Below are 17,963 nucleotides of genomic sequence, written 5' to 3'. Positions count from 1 at the left end.
AGGTCCCTACCATCATCGATGCCCAGTCTTCAGCCAATTGGATTCACGCCATGTCATATCAAGACACAGTTGTGTGTACTGGATACAGCAAAAGCTATGGACCCTGACAACATCCCAGCTGTAGTACTGAAGACTTGTGTTCCAGAATCAGCCTCACCCCTACCTAAGCTATCCCAGTACAGCTACAACACTTGCATCTACCAGACAAAGTGCAAAATTGCCCAGGTATGTCCCGTCTACAAACAGCAGGACAAATCCAATCCTGCCAATCACCATCCCATCAATCTGGTATCGATCATCAGCAAAGGCTCATCAACAACACTATCAAGCAGCATTCACTTAATAACTTGCTCACCAAGATGAGTTTGGGTACTGCCAAGACCACTCAGCTTCAGATCTATTATAGCCTTGGTCCAAACATGGAGAAAAGAGCTGAACTCCAGTCAGGAGGTGAGAGTAACTGCCCTTGGCATCAGGGCAGAATTTGACTGAATGTGGCATCAAGTGAGCCCTAGTAAAATCAAAGTCAATGGGAATCAGGGGGAAAGCTCCTCAGTGGCTGGAGTCATACCTTGCACAAAGGAAGATGGTTGTGGTTGCTGGAGGTAAATTATATCTGCCCCAGCACATTGCTGCAGAATTTCCTCAGGGCATTTCCTAGGCCAAACCATCTTCAGCTGCTTCATTAAGCACCTCCCCCTGATATTCAACATTATTACCATCGCTGAGGCCCCCACCATAAATATCCTGGAGTTACCATTGATCAGAAATTGAACTGGACCAGCCCCATAAATTCTGTGGTTAGAACAGCAGGTCAGAAATTGGGTATTCTGTGGCAAGTAACTCAACTCCTGACTCCCCAAAGCCTTTTCACCCATCTGCAAGACACAAGTCAGGAGTGTGATGGAATAATCTCCACTTGCTTGGATGAGTGCAGCTCCAACACTCAAGATGCTCAACAACATCCAGGATAAAGCAGCCCACTTGATCGGCACCCCATCCACCACCTTAAACATTCACTCCCCTCACCAATGGCACACTGTGCTTGCAGTGTGTACAATCAACAAGATTCACTGCAGCATCTTGCCAAGGTTTATTGGACAGCACCTTCCAAGCCCACGACACCACACAGACTGCAAAGATTTGAGAAGACAGCTCACCAGCATCTTCTCAACAATAATTAGGGATGGGCAATAAATGCTGGCCTTGCCTGCAATACCCACATTCCACGAGCAAATAAAAATAAATTCAACTGATTCTAAAGCGATTTACAGTGAGGATTCATTCCCATGCTGCGCAGTAAAATACTTTGAGGTTCCATGAATGTAAACTTACAGGGGAAGACTTCTTCTGCACACCAAAAGCAGCAGACTCCAAAACCCTATTTGTAAGGATCAAGTTAAGATTTTACTTTCCCGTGTTTTGCCCTTTTTCCTGGTGCAATGTGAACACTAAGCCTCATCTTTTGTTTGGGATAGAAATTCAATTCGGTACTTATGTGCCTCCTGACTTGCTGTAGTTATGTGACCTTTACCATGAGGCACTCATGGCAGACATCCATCAGAAGGCAGTTCAATAAAGATACAGTACAAGTAAGTCTGCTGTAGAGCTGTATAGAAGCACAGCTACTAGAAGAGGAACACAGGAATTTTCAGAGCTGATGAAAGCTGCTAAAAGCCACAGGAAGCCACAGAAAAGGAACAAAGAAGCACTGAAAGCACTGGGTAAGACACAATGGCTGCAAATCTTCCTCTCCCGGCACTGGTTGAAATGAAAAGTGATATGAAGCAGAACTGAAAGTTTTTCCACTCGCCATGGCATAATTACGAAATTTCAACAGATTTAATTAACAAACCAGAGCAGCTACGAGTAGCTACATTTTTATCACTGTTGGGGAGAGACTGTTACAAAATGTATTCCACCGTAAATCTCTCTGAAGAACAAAGAAAACCGACAGCAGAAATTTTGAAAGTCTTTTAGGCACACTTTGAACCCCAAGTGAACGTAACTTATGAACGATATGTGTTCAATATTCGGGCCCCAAGGTGAAAAAGAATCCATTGATTAATATGTGACTGTATTAACACAGCTCACAGAATCCTGTGAATTTGTGCAACTAAAAGATGATTTAATTAAAGACAGAACTGTATTAGGCATAAGTGATCCTGCAGAGAGAGCAAGTCTACTGAGAGAAAACAAACTCACTCTCAGGAGAGGGATTGACATATGCAGAAGCGCTGAGGTTGTAAATCAGCATCTGGAGCAGATACATGGCGAGCAGACCTGACCTTGCATTATGCTGATAGACATTCCAGGCTGAAAGGGCAGAAAGATCACGGACAAAGGGCAGGATCCAAATACTGCGGAGGACATCACACAAAGGAAAAGAAGGCATGTCCAGCATGGGGAAAGCAGTGTTCTCACAGCAAGAAAACGAATCATTTTGCTTACAAGTGTTTGGCTAGAAGGTACAGATAGCCACTGGAGAGATATCAGCTGAAGATTCTGACAAATCACTATACACCATTCAACAGGTTGGGTCAGTCAGATCACAGAGTCATAGAGTCGTACAGCATAGAAATAGGCCCTTCGGCCTACCGCGTCCATGCCGACCATAATGCCTATCTATACTAATCCCACCTGCCTGCATTAATTCCATATCCCTCTATGCCTTGCTCATTCAAGTAGCTGTCCAGATGCCTCTTAAATCTTGCTACTGTTCCTGCCTCCTTTGGCAGCTCATTCCTGATACCCACTATTCTTTGTGTGAAAAATGTACGTCTTTGATCCCCTTTAAACCTCCTCCCTTTCACCTTCAAGGTCAATAGGTGATAAATAGTTTGTGACTGTTGGAATGATGACTGCAGAAGGAGAACATCAAGTCAACATAAAGTGTCAGATAAACATCGGTGCATCATGCAACATCATGACCTTCACAGATCTGTGCGAAGAGGCTCAACATGGTGATCCAACAATGAAGCCCTCGAAAATAAGGCTGAGGTTATATGATGGCACCATACTACTGCCGAGAGGACAAATTACTTTGCGAGTCTAATGCAATGACAAGAACGAAGATCTGGAGTTCCAGATCAAAAATGGCAAACAAAAGCCATTCATCTCAGTCAAAGCAAGTCGAAAGCTTGGACTGGTAACCCTCAACATGCAAAAAGAGATTTGCACCGTGTCACAGCGCACTAAACCATTGACCATGGAACAGATCCTAGAGGAGTACAGCGATGTGTTTACAGGTTTCGGATGTCTTCTTGGAGAATATCATCTAAAGTAGATGAGAAGGGTAAGATCAGTTCAGCATCTGGGGAGGGAAGTTCCAGCTTCCCTCAAGGCCAGCCTGAAAGACAAGAAAGAAGAGCTAGAAAAGAAGAGAGTAATTAAGAAAGTGACAAATCCAACAGAATGGATTAGCAGCATGGTAGCAGTGAAACAATCTGGAAAGCTGAGAGTATGCATCGACCCAAAGGATCTAAACTGTGTGGAGTTTGCAAGTTCTCCCTGTGTCTGCGTGGGTTTTCTCCGGGTGCTCCGGTTTCCTCCCACAAGCCAAAAGACTTGCAGGTTGATAGGTAAATTGGCCATTATAAATTGTCACTAGTATAGGTAGGTGGTAGGGAAATATAGGGACAGGTGGGGATGTTTGGTAGGAATATGGGATTAGTATAGGATTAGTATAAATGGGTGGTTGATGTTCGGCACAGACTCGGTGGGCCGAAGGGCCTGTTTCAGTGCTGTATCTCTAATCTAATCTAAATAAAGCTCTGAAGAGATCTCACTACCCCTTGACAACCATCGAAGGAATTTTGCCACAATTTGCAAAGGCAAAAATCTTTGCTACACTAGATGCAAAAAGATGGTTAATGGCAAGTGAAGTTGGATGAAAGCAGTAGCTTTCTAACTACATTATGGATGCCGTTCGGGAGAGACAGATGGTTGCACATGCCATTTGGCATTTTCACGGCTCCAGAGGAGTGTCAATGCAAACAGCATGAGATAATTAGTGATCTTCCTGGAGTGGAAGCTATAGTGGATGATCTACTAGTTTCTGGATGCGAAGACATATTACTGACTATGATCAAAATCTAGTGTGACTGCGAGATAGAGCTCGTCAGATGAACCTGAAGCTGAACAAGAAAAAATTGCTATTAAAGATACCTGAAGTCAAGTACATAGGTCATGTACTGACAGCAAAAGATCTTCACCCAGAGCCCGAAAAGGTGAGAGCAGTAGCAACAATGCAGTGACCAAAAGAAGTAAAGGCAGTGCAACAATTTGTTGGATTCGTCAACTACTTAGAAAAATTCTTACCCAATCTATCATTAGAATGTGAACTATTACGCCAACACACTGCCAAGGTCATGCAGTAGTATTGGGGCACAGAACAGGAAGCAGTGTTCACTAAAATCAAGCCGCTAGTGAAGGCAATGCCAGTGCTGAAATATTGTGACGTAAATGATGAAGTTACCCTGCAGTGTGACGCCAGCGAGACAGGACTTGCAGCAATCCTAATGCAGCATGAAAACTGGTTGCATTTGCACCCAGGGCATTAATGGAAACTGAACGACGCTACACTCAGATCGAGAAGGAGTGCCTGGACATTGTCTTTGCTTGTGAACATCATCATCAATACCTACTTGGAAGAGACAAAGTGACAGTCGAGTCTGACCACAAGCTACTTCAAAGCATTCCCCTCAAGCCGTTACTTTCTGCTCCAAAGTGTCTACAAAGAATTTGCCTTTGCAAATTGTGGCAAAATTCCTTCGATGGTTGTCATTGGGTAGTGAGATCTCTTCAGAGCTTTATTTAGATTCTTTGGGTCGATGCATACTCTCAGCTTTCATGGTTGTTTCACTGCTACCATGCTGCTAATCCATTCTGTTGGGTTTGTCACTTTCTTGATTACTCTCTTCTTTTCCAGCTCTTCATTCTTGTCTTTCAGGTTGACCCTGAGGGCAGCTGGAACTTTCCTCTGGGTACAGAGATATCATCTGGACGTGACATAGAAGCAAGGGAAACAGATGTACATCGTTGGCATGCTGTCGAGAGCAGCACTCGCTATGTACAAAGAAGAGGATGCTGCAACAGAATGTGAAATCTTCCAGATCCAACATGAAGCTGCAGTTCGACATGCTCTGGAAGTCATCAACCCAGCAGAGACATTGAATCTGACAAACGCCTTGGTCAAATCAAGCGAACTATCCAACAAGACACAACTCTCCAAGTGTTGTAAGAGGTAGTCATGAAAGGATGGCCCGAAAGCATCAAGGACACACCTGTGGTCACAAGAGTGTATTAGGTGTACAGAGATGAATTGACAGCCCCAGATGGCATTGTGTACAAAGGAAATAAAATCATTCTCCCTAAGGAGTTGAGAGGAGAGATGCTAAAGCGCATTCATGCAAGCCACCAAGGAATTGAGTCAAGTCTGAAGAAGGCAAGAGAAGTGGCCAAACATGAACAATGAAATCAAGAACGACACCAGCCAGTGCAGTGTGTGTAATGAGTAACAAGCTAAACAAGCTAAAGAGCCGCTGATGACACATGGCATCCCAGAACGACCATGGATGAAGCTGGGAGTAGACCTCTTCACTCTCACAGGAACTGATTATCTTGTCACTATAGACTACTATTCTGACTACTGGGAGGAAGACCAGCTGACCTCAAAGACTACCGGTGAGATTGTAGCGTGCCTGAAAGTACACTTTGGTCATTACAGCATTCCAGATGTTGTGATGAACGACAATGGCCCTCAGTTCACGAGTGAAGAATACAGCTGCTTCATAAAGGATTAGGAAATTCTACACCATACATCATATCCACACTATTCCCAATCAAATGGAAAGGCTGAGGTGGCAGTGAAAATCATTAAAGGAATCATAAAGAAATCGGGCAAATCCAGCACAGATGTATACAATCCTTGAGTGAAGAAACACACCTACTGAAGGTATGGAAACTGGTTCAGTATAAAGACTAATTGTCATGCCGCACACAAACTACTCTTCCAATAGCAAAAAAGCTACTGAGGTTAGAAATAGTAACAGGCGTGAGTGACAAAATCAAGATGAAACAGCAGAAAGCCAAATTTCACTTTGACAAAACTGCCAAACCATTGCCAAAATTGAGCTTTGGAGAGCCAGACAGGTACAAACCTTCAACGCTCACAGCAAAACTCAGCCCAAGTGGCAACTTGGGACCTGTAAAGAGCAGTTGTCACCTCAATCGTACAGAGTGGAAGTAAACAAACAGATATACCGTTGCAATCTCACATATGCACAACCGGAGAAGATGTTCCTTCACTGCAGGTGGCCGAACAGGAAGATGTGAACTCACCATCTGCACAAACCACAGATCTACCATCAGTCCCAGAAGTCCACAGCTCCCCAACAACGGAAATGGAACAACAAGTTACCGTGGCAACAGGAAGTGACATGGGAACAACACTCCCCAGAGAAGGAAACTCACCCAGATGAAAAAGAGACTGGCACGATTTAAAGACAACTTTAAAATACATGTGCAGAGACTGACGATAATAATGAACTGCTAATGCATGAGAACAGTTGTGTGCATCGTGGGTAACTTGGGCAACTCACAGTGTAAATGATAATGCATACAATTATTTTTTGTTTGAAAAGTGCGATGTTTGGGATAGAACTGCAATACTGTACTAATGTGTCTCCTGGCTTGCCGTAGTCATGTAACCTCTAGCATGAGGCACTCACTGCAGGCATCCATCAGAAGGCATTTCAATAAAGACACATTACAAGCACGACTGTTGTCCTGTGAGCTCGTAACAACTTTAAATTAGTGTATTTTTCTCAATGGTTATATGGGTTACATTCACTTGAATGAAATAATTGTTCTGCTGCATCTGCACAGGGGAAGCTACTCTTCACAGCAACATATGAATGATAAAAGGATCCACTGAATAAAAGCAACCCACAGATCAGTGAATGCTCTGGAAATTGAAATAAATACATTCCAGAAGTGAACTAGCAACATCCTTAAGGCTGTATATCTACATATGAATGAGTTTTAAAAGATATAGAAGGCAAAACATAGATTTTCACTCTGAAGCCTCAAATTTAACCTAACCTTCCAGGTGGGAACAGGGTGCATTTGCATTGTATACTCATTTTCCAGCCCATTCAAGTTTTATGAAATGGAGCCTAAAACAGGGCACGGTGTAAAGCGAGTGTTCAGCCCGAACATACCTGCATATCCGCCAGGTTAAAATCAGAGCTTATTTCTTTTTCTAGGAACTCAAAACTGTGGAACTCCTCACCTCCCTCAGTCTTTACTTCTTTCTGTGGTGATTGACCTTCTAAAATCCAAGCTGGACATCTGTTAAATACTGTGACCCCGAAATTCCTCAGGGTTCTGCCAGTCTACCACAATAACCATGGTGAGAAACCGGCACAATTGCCGGAGAAACAGATCAGATCTGGTTGTGCCACCTCTCCAACATGCTCAAGAGTTTCCTCAGTGTTTTGCAACTCCCATCCGCCCATGGCAAGGCAACTAACAAGGTAGGGTAGAGCATGGGGGTGCAGGGGTTTCTGCGGAGCCAGCGTCACCCGAAGCTAGGGGTTCCCAATTCTCAAGACCCAGTGGCACACAGCGTAGTAGTGGTAGCCAGTAAACGGCCTGGTTCCCAGTATAATAGAATCACACAGCACAGAAGGCAGCTATTCAGCCCACCATACCTTTGCTGGCTCTTTGAAAGCTATCCAATTATTTCCACTCCCCTACTCATTCCCCATTGCCCTCCAGGTATTTCCTTTTTGAGTATATACAGAACTTTCTTTTGAAGTTACCATTGAATCTGCTTCCATCATCCTTTCAGCCAGTTCCTCATCCTTGTTATTATCCTGGTAAATCTCGTCAGCACTGTGTCCCAGAAGCATGTTAATGTTTTTAAGCAAAAGATATTCTGCAGTTTGGGCCCATTGCCAAGTTTGAGGTAGGAGAGGCCCTGAGCAACCCCTAGGGCTGTTGAGTGGCCACATTTCCAGTACACAAGGTAGGGTGGAGCCATAAAAGAGCCTACAGTGCTGTTTGCATCCATCTGCTCTACACAAATTTGACACTGATCCCTCAAACTCTGGCAGGGTGAGCACTGCAGGGATCTTCAAGGCCTATTTCCTGATTTACCAAGGGCTCTTCTTTTACTTTTCCAGCATTGGTAGTTTCCTACACAATGGTCCTTCAAATCTCTGTCTCAAACCTGTGCAGAAGGACTGGCAGAAACCTGAGGAATTACAGGGTCATAGTATTTAACTGACATTTAGTTTGGATTTTAGAAGGTCAATACTGCAGAAACAAGCAAAGACTGAGGGAGGTGAGGAGTTCCACAGTTTTGAGTTCCTATAAAAGGAATTAAAGCTCTAATTTTAACCTGGTGGATATGCCCTCAATGCCATGGTCACTCCTTTCATACCTCTGGATAGGATATAAGGAAAATCAGGTTGCTTTTGGTCATCAATGGATTAGTGGGGAAGCCTGTTATAGAACTCATTAAGATCCTAACTTCAATCTGAGGTCTATGCTAAGTTAGCTGATCGCAACATGAGGGGATTCAATTTACCTCAGCATCCCTGGTCTAGGCACAGGGCAGGAAACAAAAATCAGCTTGAGCCAGCATCCAGAGACTCCCCTGCTGGAATGTGAGACAGAGTGCTTGAAGTTGGATCAGGACAGGCTTGGCAGTGATGTTGCCCCAGGGTCAGAAAGCCTAGCAACACGCAATCTCAGTTCACAACCGAAGAAAGGTCATGGAGATTAAGTACCTGAGATTATAATTGCATCCCAGTAAGCGTCAGTGCCTTCAGTGGGAGGAGGGAGAGGACCAGACAATTATATTGTGGCACCCTGTTAAATGCATTGTATTACACTGAATGCAGTAACATTCCTACACAGCGCCACACTGTACCTGCAATCTCTCTGTCAGAATCTCCGCCAAAATGTCATCTGGCAAATGACAGCTCATTATGTTCATCTCTCCAACCAGGCTTGTAGTCAAACTCATCGGCTGCTGCATTAGAGGAACAATTGTGGAGATCTAGAGATGTTACAAATAAACTAATATTACTTGCAATTTGAACAAAATACATTTCTTTATAAATGCTACAGCGTTAACATTTAGCCTTGGAAAATGCCACAGCAACCATGTCACAAAATCTTACCTTAAATCTTCTGATATGCTGAACGTGAAACATAAATAACGTGAGTTAATTACCAAGTTAATCTTCCACCCATTGCAAACAATACCCTTAATTCACTGCAGGAGTGACCATTTTGTATCAACTTAGCCTGTGATAGCCTGGCACTGTGTGCATGCATGGATAGCCTGGCACTGTGTGCATGCATGCCCCGTTTTGGACTGTCCAGTTAAGGGATGGCCTCCTGGCGATTTTGAGCAATGGGAAATGGACAGAAAATGTCTGGGTTTTCCCACAATGGATTTTTAAAAGAAATATGGTTCTAAAGTGGCAAACAAGTGACAATTCCATCATCAATCAAGAGTCACCCACTGTCCCGCTCCTGCAGATAACACCATTCACATCAAAACAAGTTGCCACTTCAAAAATAACTGCGCTTACTTTTAGAAATACATTCAATGAAAAAAACACATTTTTAAGGCTATCACTTAGCTCTACAAATAATGGGCAGCAGTCATCAGTTAATTGCATATTAATTGTGTTTAATTGTTTACAGGTGGTGGGCATTAAATAACTTGTGTCCCTTTAAATAGACGTACACTGAAACTGGTTGTTGGGGTTAAAAGATGCATGCTTGTAATGTGTAATTCGGTAAATAAATGTTTATAAAAGTGTGCAAAGATTGGCTTCAGTTCTATCCTTCACCAATGGGTTTTCTGGAGTGGAACATGGTAGTAGGGAATGGTTGCCTAAAGCTGAAGGTTGGAAGCTAAGAAAAGATTTTTTGGACAGAAAACTATAATCCCAGTGGTCATTGTGAAAAATGACCGAAAGCAAGAGTAAATTGTCCAGTTATGTTTATGGAGTCATAGAGTCATAGAGTCGTACAGCATAGAAACAGGCCCTTCGACCCACCACGTCCATGCCGACCATAATGCCTATCTATACTAATCTCACCTGCCTGCATTAATTCCCTATCCCTCTATGCCTTGCTCATTCAAGTACCTGTCCAGATGCCTCTTAAATGTTGCTACTGTTCCTGCCTCCACCACCTCCTCAGGCAATTCATTCCAGATACCCACTATTCTTCGTGTGAAAAATGTACCCCTTTGATCTCCTTTAAACCTCCTCCCTCTCACCTTAAATCTATGCCCTCTAGTTTTAGTCACCCCTACAATGGGAAACAGACTCTGGCTGTCTATCTATGCCTCTCATAATTTTATATACCTCTATCATGTTCTCAGAATCTGAACCACATGACCTGAGGAAGAATAAAGTGGATATGTGAACACGCATTATGTCCCTACCAAAGAGGAAACAAGGTATGGCCTTGATGTTGTCATTTGCTACAGGAAGTAAAATCAGAAGTAAAGTATTTTGTGAGCTGGATGCCCATCAATTGGATAATGATGATAGTTTGGACCTTCTATTAGAGTTCTTGGATGAAGTTTACAAGAAAAATGATCTGATAAATGCCTATGAGGCATGGTTAGATTTTGATAGATTTTGGAAAACACATGGTTATTCCATGGAAGAACACAACATGGACTTATAGAAATCCCATAAACAGATTGATAAAATTCAACTTGGGGATTCCTGGTTCAGTACTGGCATTTAAATTGCTACATTGTGCTAAGGTGCCTCATGGACAGGCTACTGGTTCTAGCTTGTGCTTGGCTCACAGTAACGGAGACCTTGTTCTGTCAGATGTCTGCTGCCTTGAAAAGATTCCTGGGGAAATAGTCATTGCCTTCAGCCTTTGTGGAACAAATGTGTCATTCTGCAGTGACACAAGGAATAGAGAACTCAATGATGGTCACATTTTGAACTGGCCAAGATACTGGGCGCAGACGTCAATACAATGGAAGGATTAAAGACAAGCAGATAGAAGGATGAAAGCACCTTTAGCAGATCTGGCTACCACAGCAGAAAATAGAACTGAAACAGCAATAATAAGGGAATGAATCCCAGGAATGCCCAAGGAACAGTTAACAGGTGGTTCAGGCATGATTCAAAGTGTGTCAGCCGTGTCTCAGTGGGTAGCAAGTCACAAGGTTCTGGGTTCAAGTCCTACGCCAGTGCAGTACTGAGGGAGATGCTGTTGGAGGTGCTGTCTTTCATATGAGAAATTAAACCAAAGCCCTATCTGCCATCTTGGGTCAAGTTATCCCTGGTGTCCTGGCCAATATTTATCCCTTAATCAATGTCACGAAAACAGACTATCAGGTCGTTATCACATTGCTGCTTCTGTGTTTACTATGTGCAAGTTGGCTGCAATGTTTCTTGTATTACAACAATTGCTTCACTTCAAAAGTATTTCATTGGCTTTAAGACATCTGGTGGTCGTATAAATGTAAGTCTTTCTTTTCTTTTTCATCATTATGTGATGAACTGTTCAAAGATGAGAGGTAGGGTCCTCGAAATGACACATAAGAAGAGAATTCCAAGGATGTGGATGAAGATAATGATGAATCTTAACAAATTATATCGTTCCTTGGATGAACGTGTTAGTTGCGGACTCCTTTAACCGTGCAGTGCTAGATAGTGCCTGCATTTCAACAATATGTAGAACAGATTGGTTAAAATGTTATCTTACTTCACTAATTAGTGAGGATCAATGAAACGTAAAAGAATAGAGAAGTATTACTTACTTTAGGTTTGGTGATGACAACACATTGCGATCACTAAGGAGAGTTATAATTCCATATAAAATAGCTGCACACACTTTTTAAAACTGTGCCATCAGGTCTGCATTGCCTCACCCTATCCCTTCTGCCAAAATGCATCACCTCACATTTGTCTGTATTAAATTCCATCTGTTTGTCTGCCCATTCTGCTAACCTATCTATATCTTGTTCATACCATCCTCCCTGATTGCCACTCCTCCAAGTTCGGTATCATTGGCAAATTTTAAAATTCTACTCTGTATTCCAAGATCCAAGCCATTTATATAAAGCAAAAAAAGCAGTGGCCCTAGCATTGACCCTTGGGGTTCACCACTGTCTACCATCCTCCAGTCTGAAAAACAACCATTTATCACAACTCGCTGTTTTCTGTTCTCAAGCCAATGTGTTTTATCCAATTGGACACTGACCCTGAACTTTGTTCACCAGCCTTTTATGTGCTGCTTTATCAAACACTTTCTTAAAATCCAAATAGACAACATCCACCACATTCCCCTACATAGAAACATAGAAAATAGGAGCAGGAGTAGGCCATTCGGCCCTTCGACCCTGCTCCACCATTCATTATGATAATGGCTGATCATCCAACTTAGTAGCCTGTTCCGGCTTTCACCCCATACCCTTTGATCCCTCTAGAGCAAAGAGCGATATCGAACTCCTTCTTGAAAACGTTCAATGTTTTGGCCTCAACTGCTTTCTGTGGTAGTGAATTTCACAGGTTCACCAATCTCTGGGTGAAGACATTTCTCCTCATCTCAGTCCTGAAAGGTTTACCCCGTATCCTTAGACTATGACCCCTGGTTCTGGACTCCCCCACCATCGGGAACATCCTTCTTGCATCTACCATGTCAAGTCCTCTTAGAATTTTATAGGTTTCTATGAGATCCCCCCTCACTCTTCTGAACTCCAGCGAATATAATCCTAACCAACTCAATCTCTCCTCATACGTCAGTCCCGCCATCCCAGGAATCAGTCTGGTAAATCTTCGCTGCACTTCCTCGATAGCAAGAACATCCCTCCTCAAATAAGGAGACCAAAACTGCACACAATATTCCAGATGTGGCCTCACCAAGGCCCTGTATAACTGCAGCAAGACATCCCTGCTTCTGTACTCGAATCCTCTCGCTATGAAGGCCAACATACCATTTGCCTTTTTTACCACCTGTTGCACCTGCATGCTTAACTTCAGCGACTGGTGTACGAGAACATTCAGGTCTCACTGCACATTCCCCTCTCTCAGTTTATAGCCATTCAGATAATAATCTGCCTTCCTGTTTTTGCTACCAAAGTGGATAACCTCACATTTATCCACATTATACTGCATCTGCCATGCATTAGCCCACTCACTCAACTTGTCAAAATCACCCTGAATCCTCTCTGCATCCTCCTCACAAATCACCCTCCCACCCAGTTTTGTGTCATCTGCAAATTTGGAGATATTACATTTAGTTCCCTCATCTAAATCATTAATAGCTGGGGTCCTAGCACCGATACCTGCGGTACCCCACTAGTCACTGCCTGCCATTTGGAAAAAGACCCATTTATCCCCACTCTTTGTTTCCTGTCTGCCAACCAATTTTCTATCCATCGCAATACACTACCCCCAATTCCATGCGCTTTAATTTTACACACTAATCTCTATTGTGGGACTTTGTCGAAAGCCTTCTGAAAGTCCAAATAAACCACATCCACTGGCTCCCCCTCATCAACTCTACTAGTTACATCCTCAAAGAATTCTAGTAGATTTGTCAAGCATGATTTCCCTTTCATAAATCCATGCTGACTCTGTCCGATTCTACCACTGTTCTCCAAGTGCTCGGCTATAAAATCTTTGATCAACCTTTGATTAACCATCAACTTTCTCTGTTACTTCATCAAAACTTCAATTAGATTAATCAAGCATGATCTGCCTTTTACAAATCTGTGTTGCCTATCCTTAATTAATTCAAACCTCACTAAGTGCCTGTTAACTATTTCTCTGATTATTATTTCTAAAACCTTGCCCTCCCATGTTAAACTAACTGGCCTGTAGTTGCTAGGACTATCCTTACACCCTTTCTTGAATAAAGGTGTCATATTTACCACTCTCCAATCCTATGGCACTTCCCCCATAACTAGGGAAGATTGGAAGATTACGGCAAACCTTTCCACTATCTCCCCCACATTTCCTTTTGCAACCTAGGATGCAAGCCATCCGGACCGGGTGTCTTATCTAAGCTAAACATATACAGCCTTTCCAATATCTCCTCCCTCTCAATTTTTACCCTCTCTGTTGCCTTTACTCTTCCCGCTTCTACCAATATTTTGTCAGATTCCTCTTCCTTAGTCAACACCGATACAAAGTACTCATTAAGAATTCTAGCCATGCCCTGTGCCTCTAAGCATATATCATCCTCTTTGTCCTCAATAGGCTCTACTCCACCCTCTTACTACCCGATTACTATTTACATGCTGGTGGAAGATTTTTACGTTCCCTTTTATGTCGACTGCCATTCTATTTTCATATTCTCTCTTTTCTAGACTTATTTTCCACTTCACCTCCCTTCTCAACTTATTGTATTTGGCCTGGTTCTCACTTGAAGAATTCACCTGACATGCATCATGAGCCCTGTTTTTGGTTCCCCTGCCTTTCGCCCTTGTTGGAATGTACCTAGCCGGTACCTGAAGCATCTCTTCCTTAAAGATGACCCATTGTCCCATTACAGTTTTTTTTCTGTCAGTCTTTGGTTCATTTTATCCGAGCTAGATCACTTCTCATTTCATTGAAATAAGCCATCTTCCAATCTTGACATTCTATCTTACATCTTTCCTTGCTTTTCTGCATTACGGGACTAAACATTGTATGATGATAATTCTTGCCCAAGTGCTCCATCACAGACACTTTGTTCACGTGGCCCACCTCATTTCCCAGTACCAGATCCAGCAATGCCTCCCTTCATTCTAGTTGGGCTGAGATCATACTGATCAAGGATGTTGTCCTGAATATAATCCAGAAATTTTCCCCCTTTCCTTTCCCTTTAATCTAACATTATCCCAATCGATATTTGGGTAATTAAAGTCCCCCAAGTCACCATTCTACAGTGCTTGCACGTCTCTGTGATTTCCCTGCAGATTTGCTCTCTCTCTCTTTCTCACTTATTTGGAGGCCTATCGAACACCCCGAGTAGTGTGATCAGACTCTTTTTGGTTCTCAACTCTAACCAAATGGATTCTGCTTTCCCTATCAAGGACATTCCTCTTTCCAACACTACAATGTCTGCTATAATCAACACTGCCATTCCACGTCCCTCATTTCCTTCTCTATCTTTTCAGAACACTTTTCATCCTAGGATATTAAGCACAAGTCCTCACCATTTTGAAGCCAGGTTTCCGTTATTGCAACTACATCATATTCCCATACTGCTATTTGCACTTGTAGCTCCCCAAACCTTATTCATCACACTTTGTGCATTTACATACATGCATTGTAATTCTGTCTTTGCATTCATCGTAGCCCTTCCTTTTCTGCTCCTATCTACGATGGAATTACTCCCTTCTCTAGTACTGTCCAACACTCTCACATTATGCACCTTATTCCTCTTTTCTACTTTTATATGCTGGTGCCTATCCCCCTGCCAATTTAATTTAAACCCTCCCCAACAACACTGGAGAACCTCCCTGTAGGGATATTGGTTCCAGTCCTATTGAGGTGCAACCCATCCCTTTTGAATAGGTGCCTTCTACAAGCTTCTATAACAGTAGTTGCTCAACATATGGCCCGCAGGCCAGCATCCGGCCCACCAAAAAATTCCCATTGTCTACTTCTTTCAGACTGGCTTTTTAAAAAAAATCGCAAATCAGTTTCACAGCTGACAGATGCTCGCCATGGGAACAGCAGTTTCCCAACTTTGGATAGATTCAGGGTTTTCCAGCGGGCATTTTAAAGAAAGGTTGAAAACCGCTGGAAAACCCCAAATCTGTCCGAAGTTAGGAAACCACTGTTCCCGGTATCATCACCTGTCAGTTGAGAAACTGACAGTGCAAGTTAAAAAAAAACTGACCAACCACAAAGCTGCTGCGCTGAGCACTCCTGCTCCCTGCAACTGTCAGCAAGAGAGAGAGAGAGAGGTAGAGAGAGAGGAGGGCATAGAGAGCGAGAGAAAGATGGGACAGGGAGAGAGGGGGACAGAAACAGAGAGACAGAGAGAGAAGAAAGAGAAAGAGGGGACAGGGAGAGAGGGGACAGAGAAAGGGAGGGGACAGAAAGAGAGAGGGAACAGAAAGAGAGAGGGGACAGAAAGAGACAGGGGACAGAGAGAGAGAGGGGACAGAGAGAGGGGACAGAGAGAGAGGGAGGGGACAGACAGAGAGGGGACAGAGAGGGAGAGGGGACAGCGAGAGAGAGAGGGGGGACAGAGAGAAAGGGAAAGCTGACCAACCACAAAGCTGCTGCACTCCTGCTCCCTGCAACTGTCAGAATGAGAGAGAGGGAGGGACAGAGAGAGAGAAAGAGAGGGGGAGGGGGGCAGAGAGAGGGGGAGACAGAGAGGAGGAGACAGAGAGGGAGACAGGGGCAGAGAGAGAAGGAGAGAAAGGGAGGACAGAGTGAGAGAGAGGGATGGTGGGGCTTCAGAGAGAGAGAGAAAGAGAGAGAGTGTGGGCGAGAGTGATCAAGATCACTCCTGACAGATGGATATCTATCTGGAATACTCCGCATCGCTACAAGAGTGCAGATAAATATTGACTATTTGTGCAAGCAAAGAAAATGCCAGATATCTTATGAAACCAGTGTCCAACATAGTAATGAGAAAGTAAGTCAATAAATTAATCTTCTCATTTAAAGCTTCTGTTGTTGTTCTGATTAATAGTAAGATAACATTTTAATGTATCTTTCCAAAATTGTCTCACTGGTCCCTCTGTAAGACAAAAATTTTATTGTGGGCCCTATGCGAAAAGGTTGGAAACCTTCTTCTACAAGGATACAAAAAGGAAAAGCGTAGCTAAAGTAAATGTTGGTTCCTTAGAGATGAGACTGGGGAATTAATAATGGAAAACAAGGAAACGGCAGAAACTTTGAACAAGTATTTTGGAACCATCTCAGAGTAGAAGACAGAAAAAGCATCTCAAAAATAGTAGAAAATCAAGGGACAAAGGGGAGGGAGGTATTTAAAACTATCACTATCGCTAGAGAAGAGTACTAGAAAAGCTAAAGGCTGACAAGTTCCCTGGACCTGATGGCCTGCATCATAGGGTCTTAGAAGAAGTGGCTACAGAGATAGTGGATGCATTGGTTGTAATCATACAAAATTCCCTCGATTCTGGAAAGACTCTAGCAGATTGGAAAATTACAAATGTAACGCCCCTATTCAGGAAAGGAGGAAGGCAGAAAGCAGCAATTTATAGGCCAGTTAACCTGTCATTGGGACACTGCTAGAATCCATTATTAAGGAAGTAGTAGCAGGATATTTAGAAAATCATAATACAATCAAGCAGAGACAACATGTTTTATGAACGCAAAATCATGTTTGACAAATTTATTCGGGTTGTTTGCGGATGTGACACAGCGAGAACGGAACCGGAGCATAAAGAGACAGGGAGAAAGAGAGAGAGAGTTCACTCAGTGAGCGGGAAACAGTAAAAGCGGAGGCGGAGCATAAAGAGACCGAGAGAGAGAGCGAGAGTTCACTCAGTGAGCGGGAAACAGCTAGCAGGGAATAGCGAGATTGGAGCCGGAGCATAAAGAGACCGGGAGAGTGAGAGTTCACTCAGCGAGCGGGAAACAGCGAGAGCGGAGCCGGAGCATAAAGAGACCAGGAGAGAGAGCGAGAGTTCACTTAGCGAGCGGGACACAGCAAGAGCACAGCCTGAGCATAAAGAGACCGGGAGAGACAGAGAAAGTTCACTCAGCGAGCGGGATACAGCGAGAGCGGTGCTGGAGCATAAAGAGACCGGGAGAGAGAGCGGAGAGTTCATTCTGAAAGTGGGAAACAGCGAGAGTGGAGCCGGAGCATAAAGAGACCAGGAGAGAGAGAGAGAGTTCACTCAGCGAGTGCGGAGCCAGAGCATAAAGAGACCGGGAGACAGAGAGTTCATGTTAGCAAATGGCTTTGGCTGTAGCACCCCCCTGCAT

At 43.4% G+C, this 17,963-nt stretch overlaps 1 protein-coding gene across 1 annotated transcript in view; it reads right to left on the bottom strand.

Moving 5' to 3' along the window:
* The window catches only part of hydin (HYDIN axonemal central pair apparatus protein), a 1,234,740-nt gene that overhangs the window by 381,912 nt on the left and 834,865 nt on the right, over window positions 1-17,963 (bottom strand). The window contains exon 43 of the mRNA XM_068049816.1: window positions 8,942-9,070. Within this exon, the coding sequence (XP_067905917.1) occupies window positions 8,942-9,070 (129 nt within the window). The remainder of the gene's footprint in view (window positions 1-8,941; window positions 9,071-17,963) is intronic.

The sequence above is a fragment of the Heterodontus francisci genome, chromosome 17, assembly GCF_036365525.1.
Source record: "Heterodontus francisci isolate sHetFra1 chromosome 17, sHetFra1.hap1, whole genome shotgun sequence".
NCBI lineage: Eukaryota > Metazoa > Chordata > Chondrichthyes > Heterodontiformes > Heterodontidae > Heterodontus > Heterodontus francisci.
The sequence above is the reverse complement of the archived record's forward strand: the minus strand, read 5'-3'. Positions and strand labels throughout refer to the sequence as shown.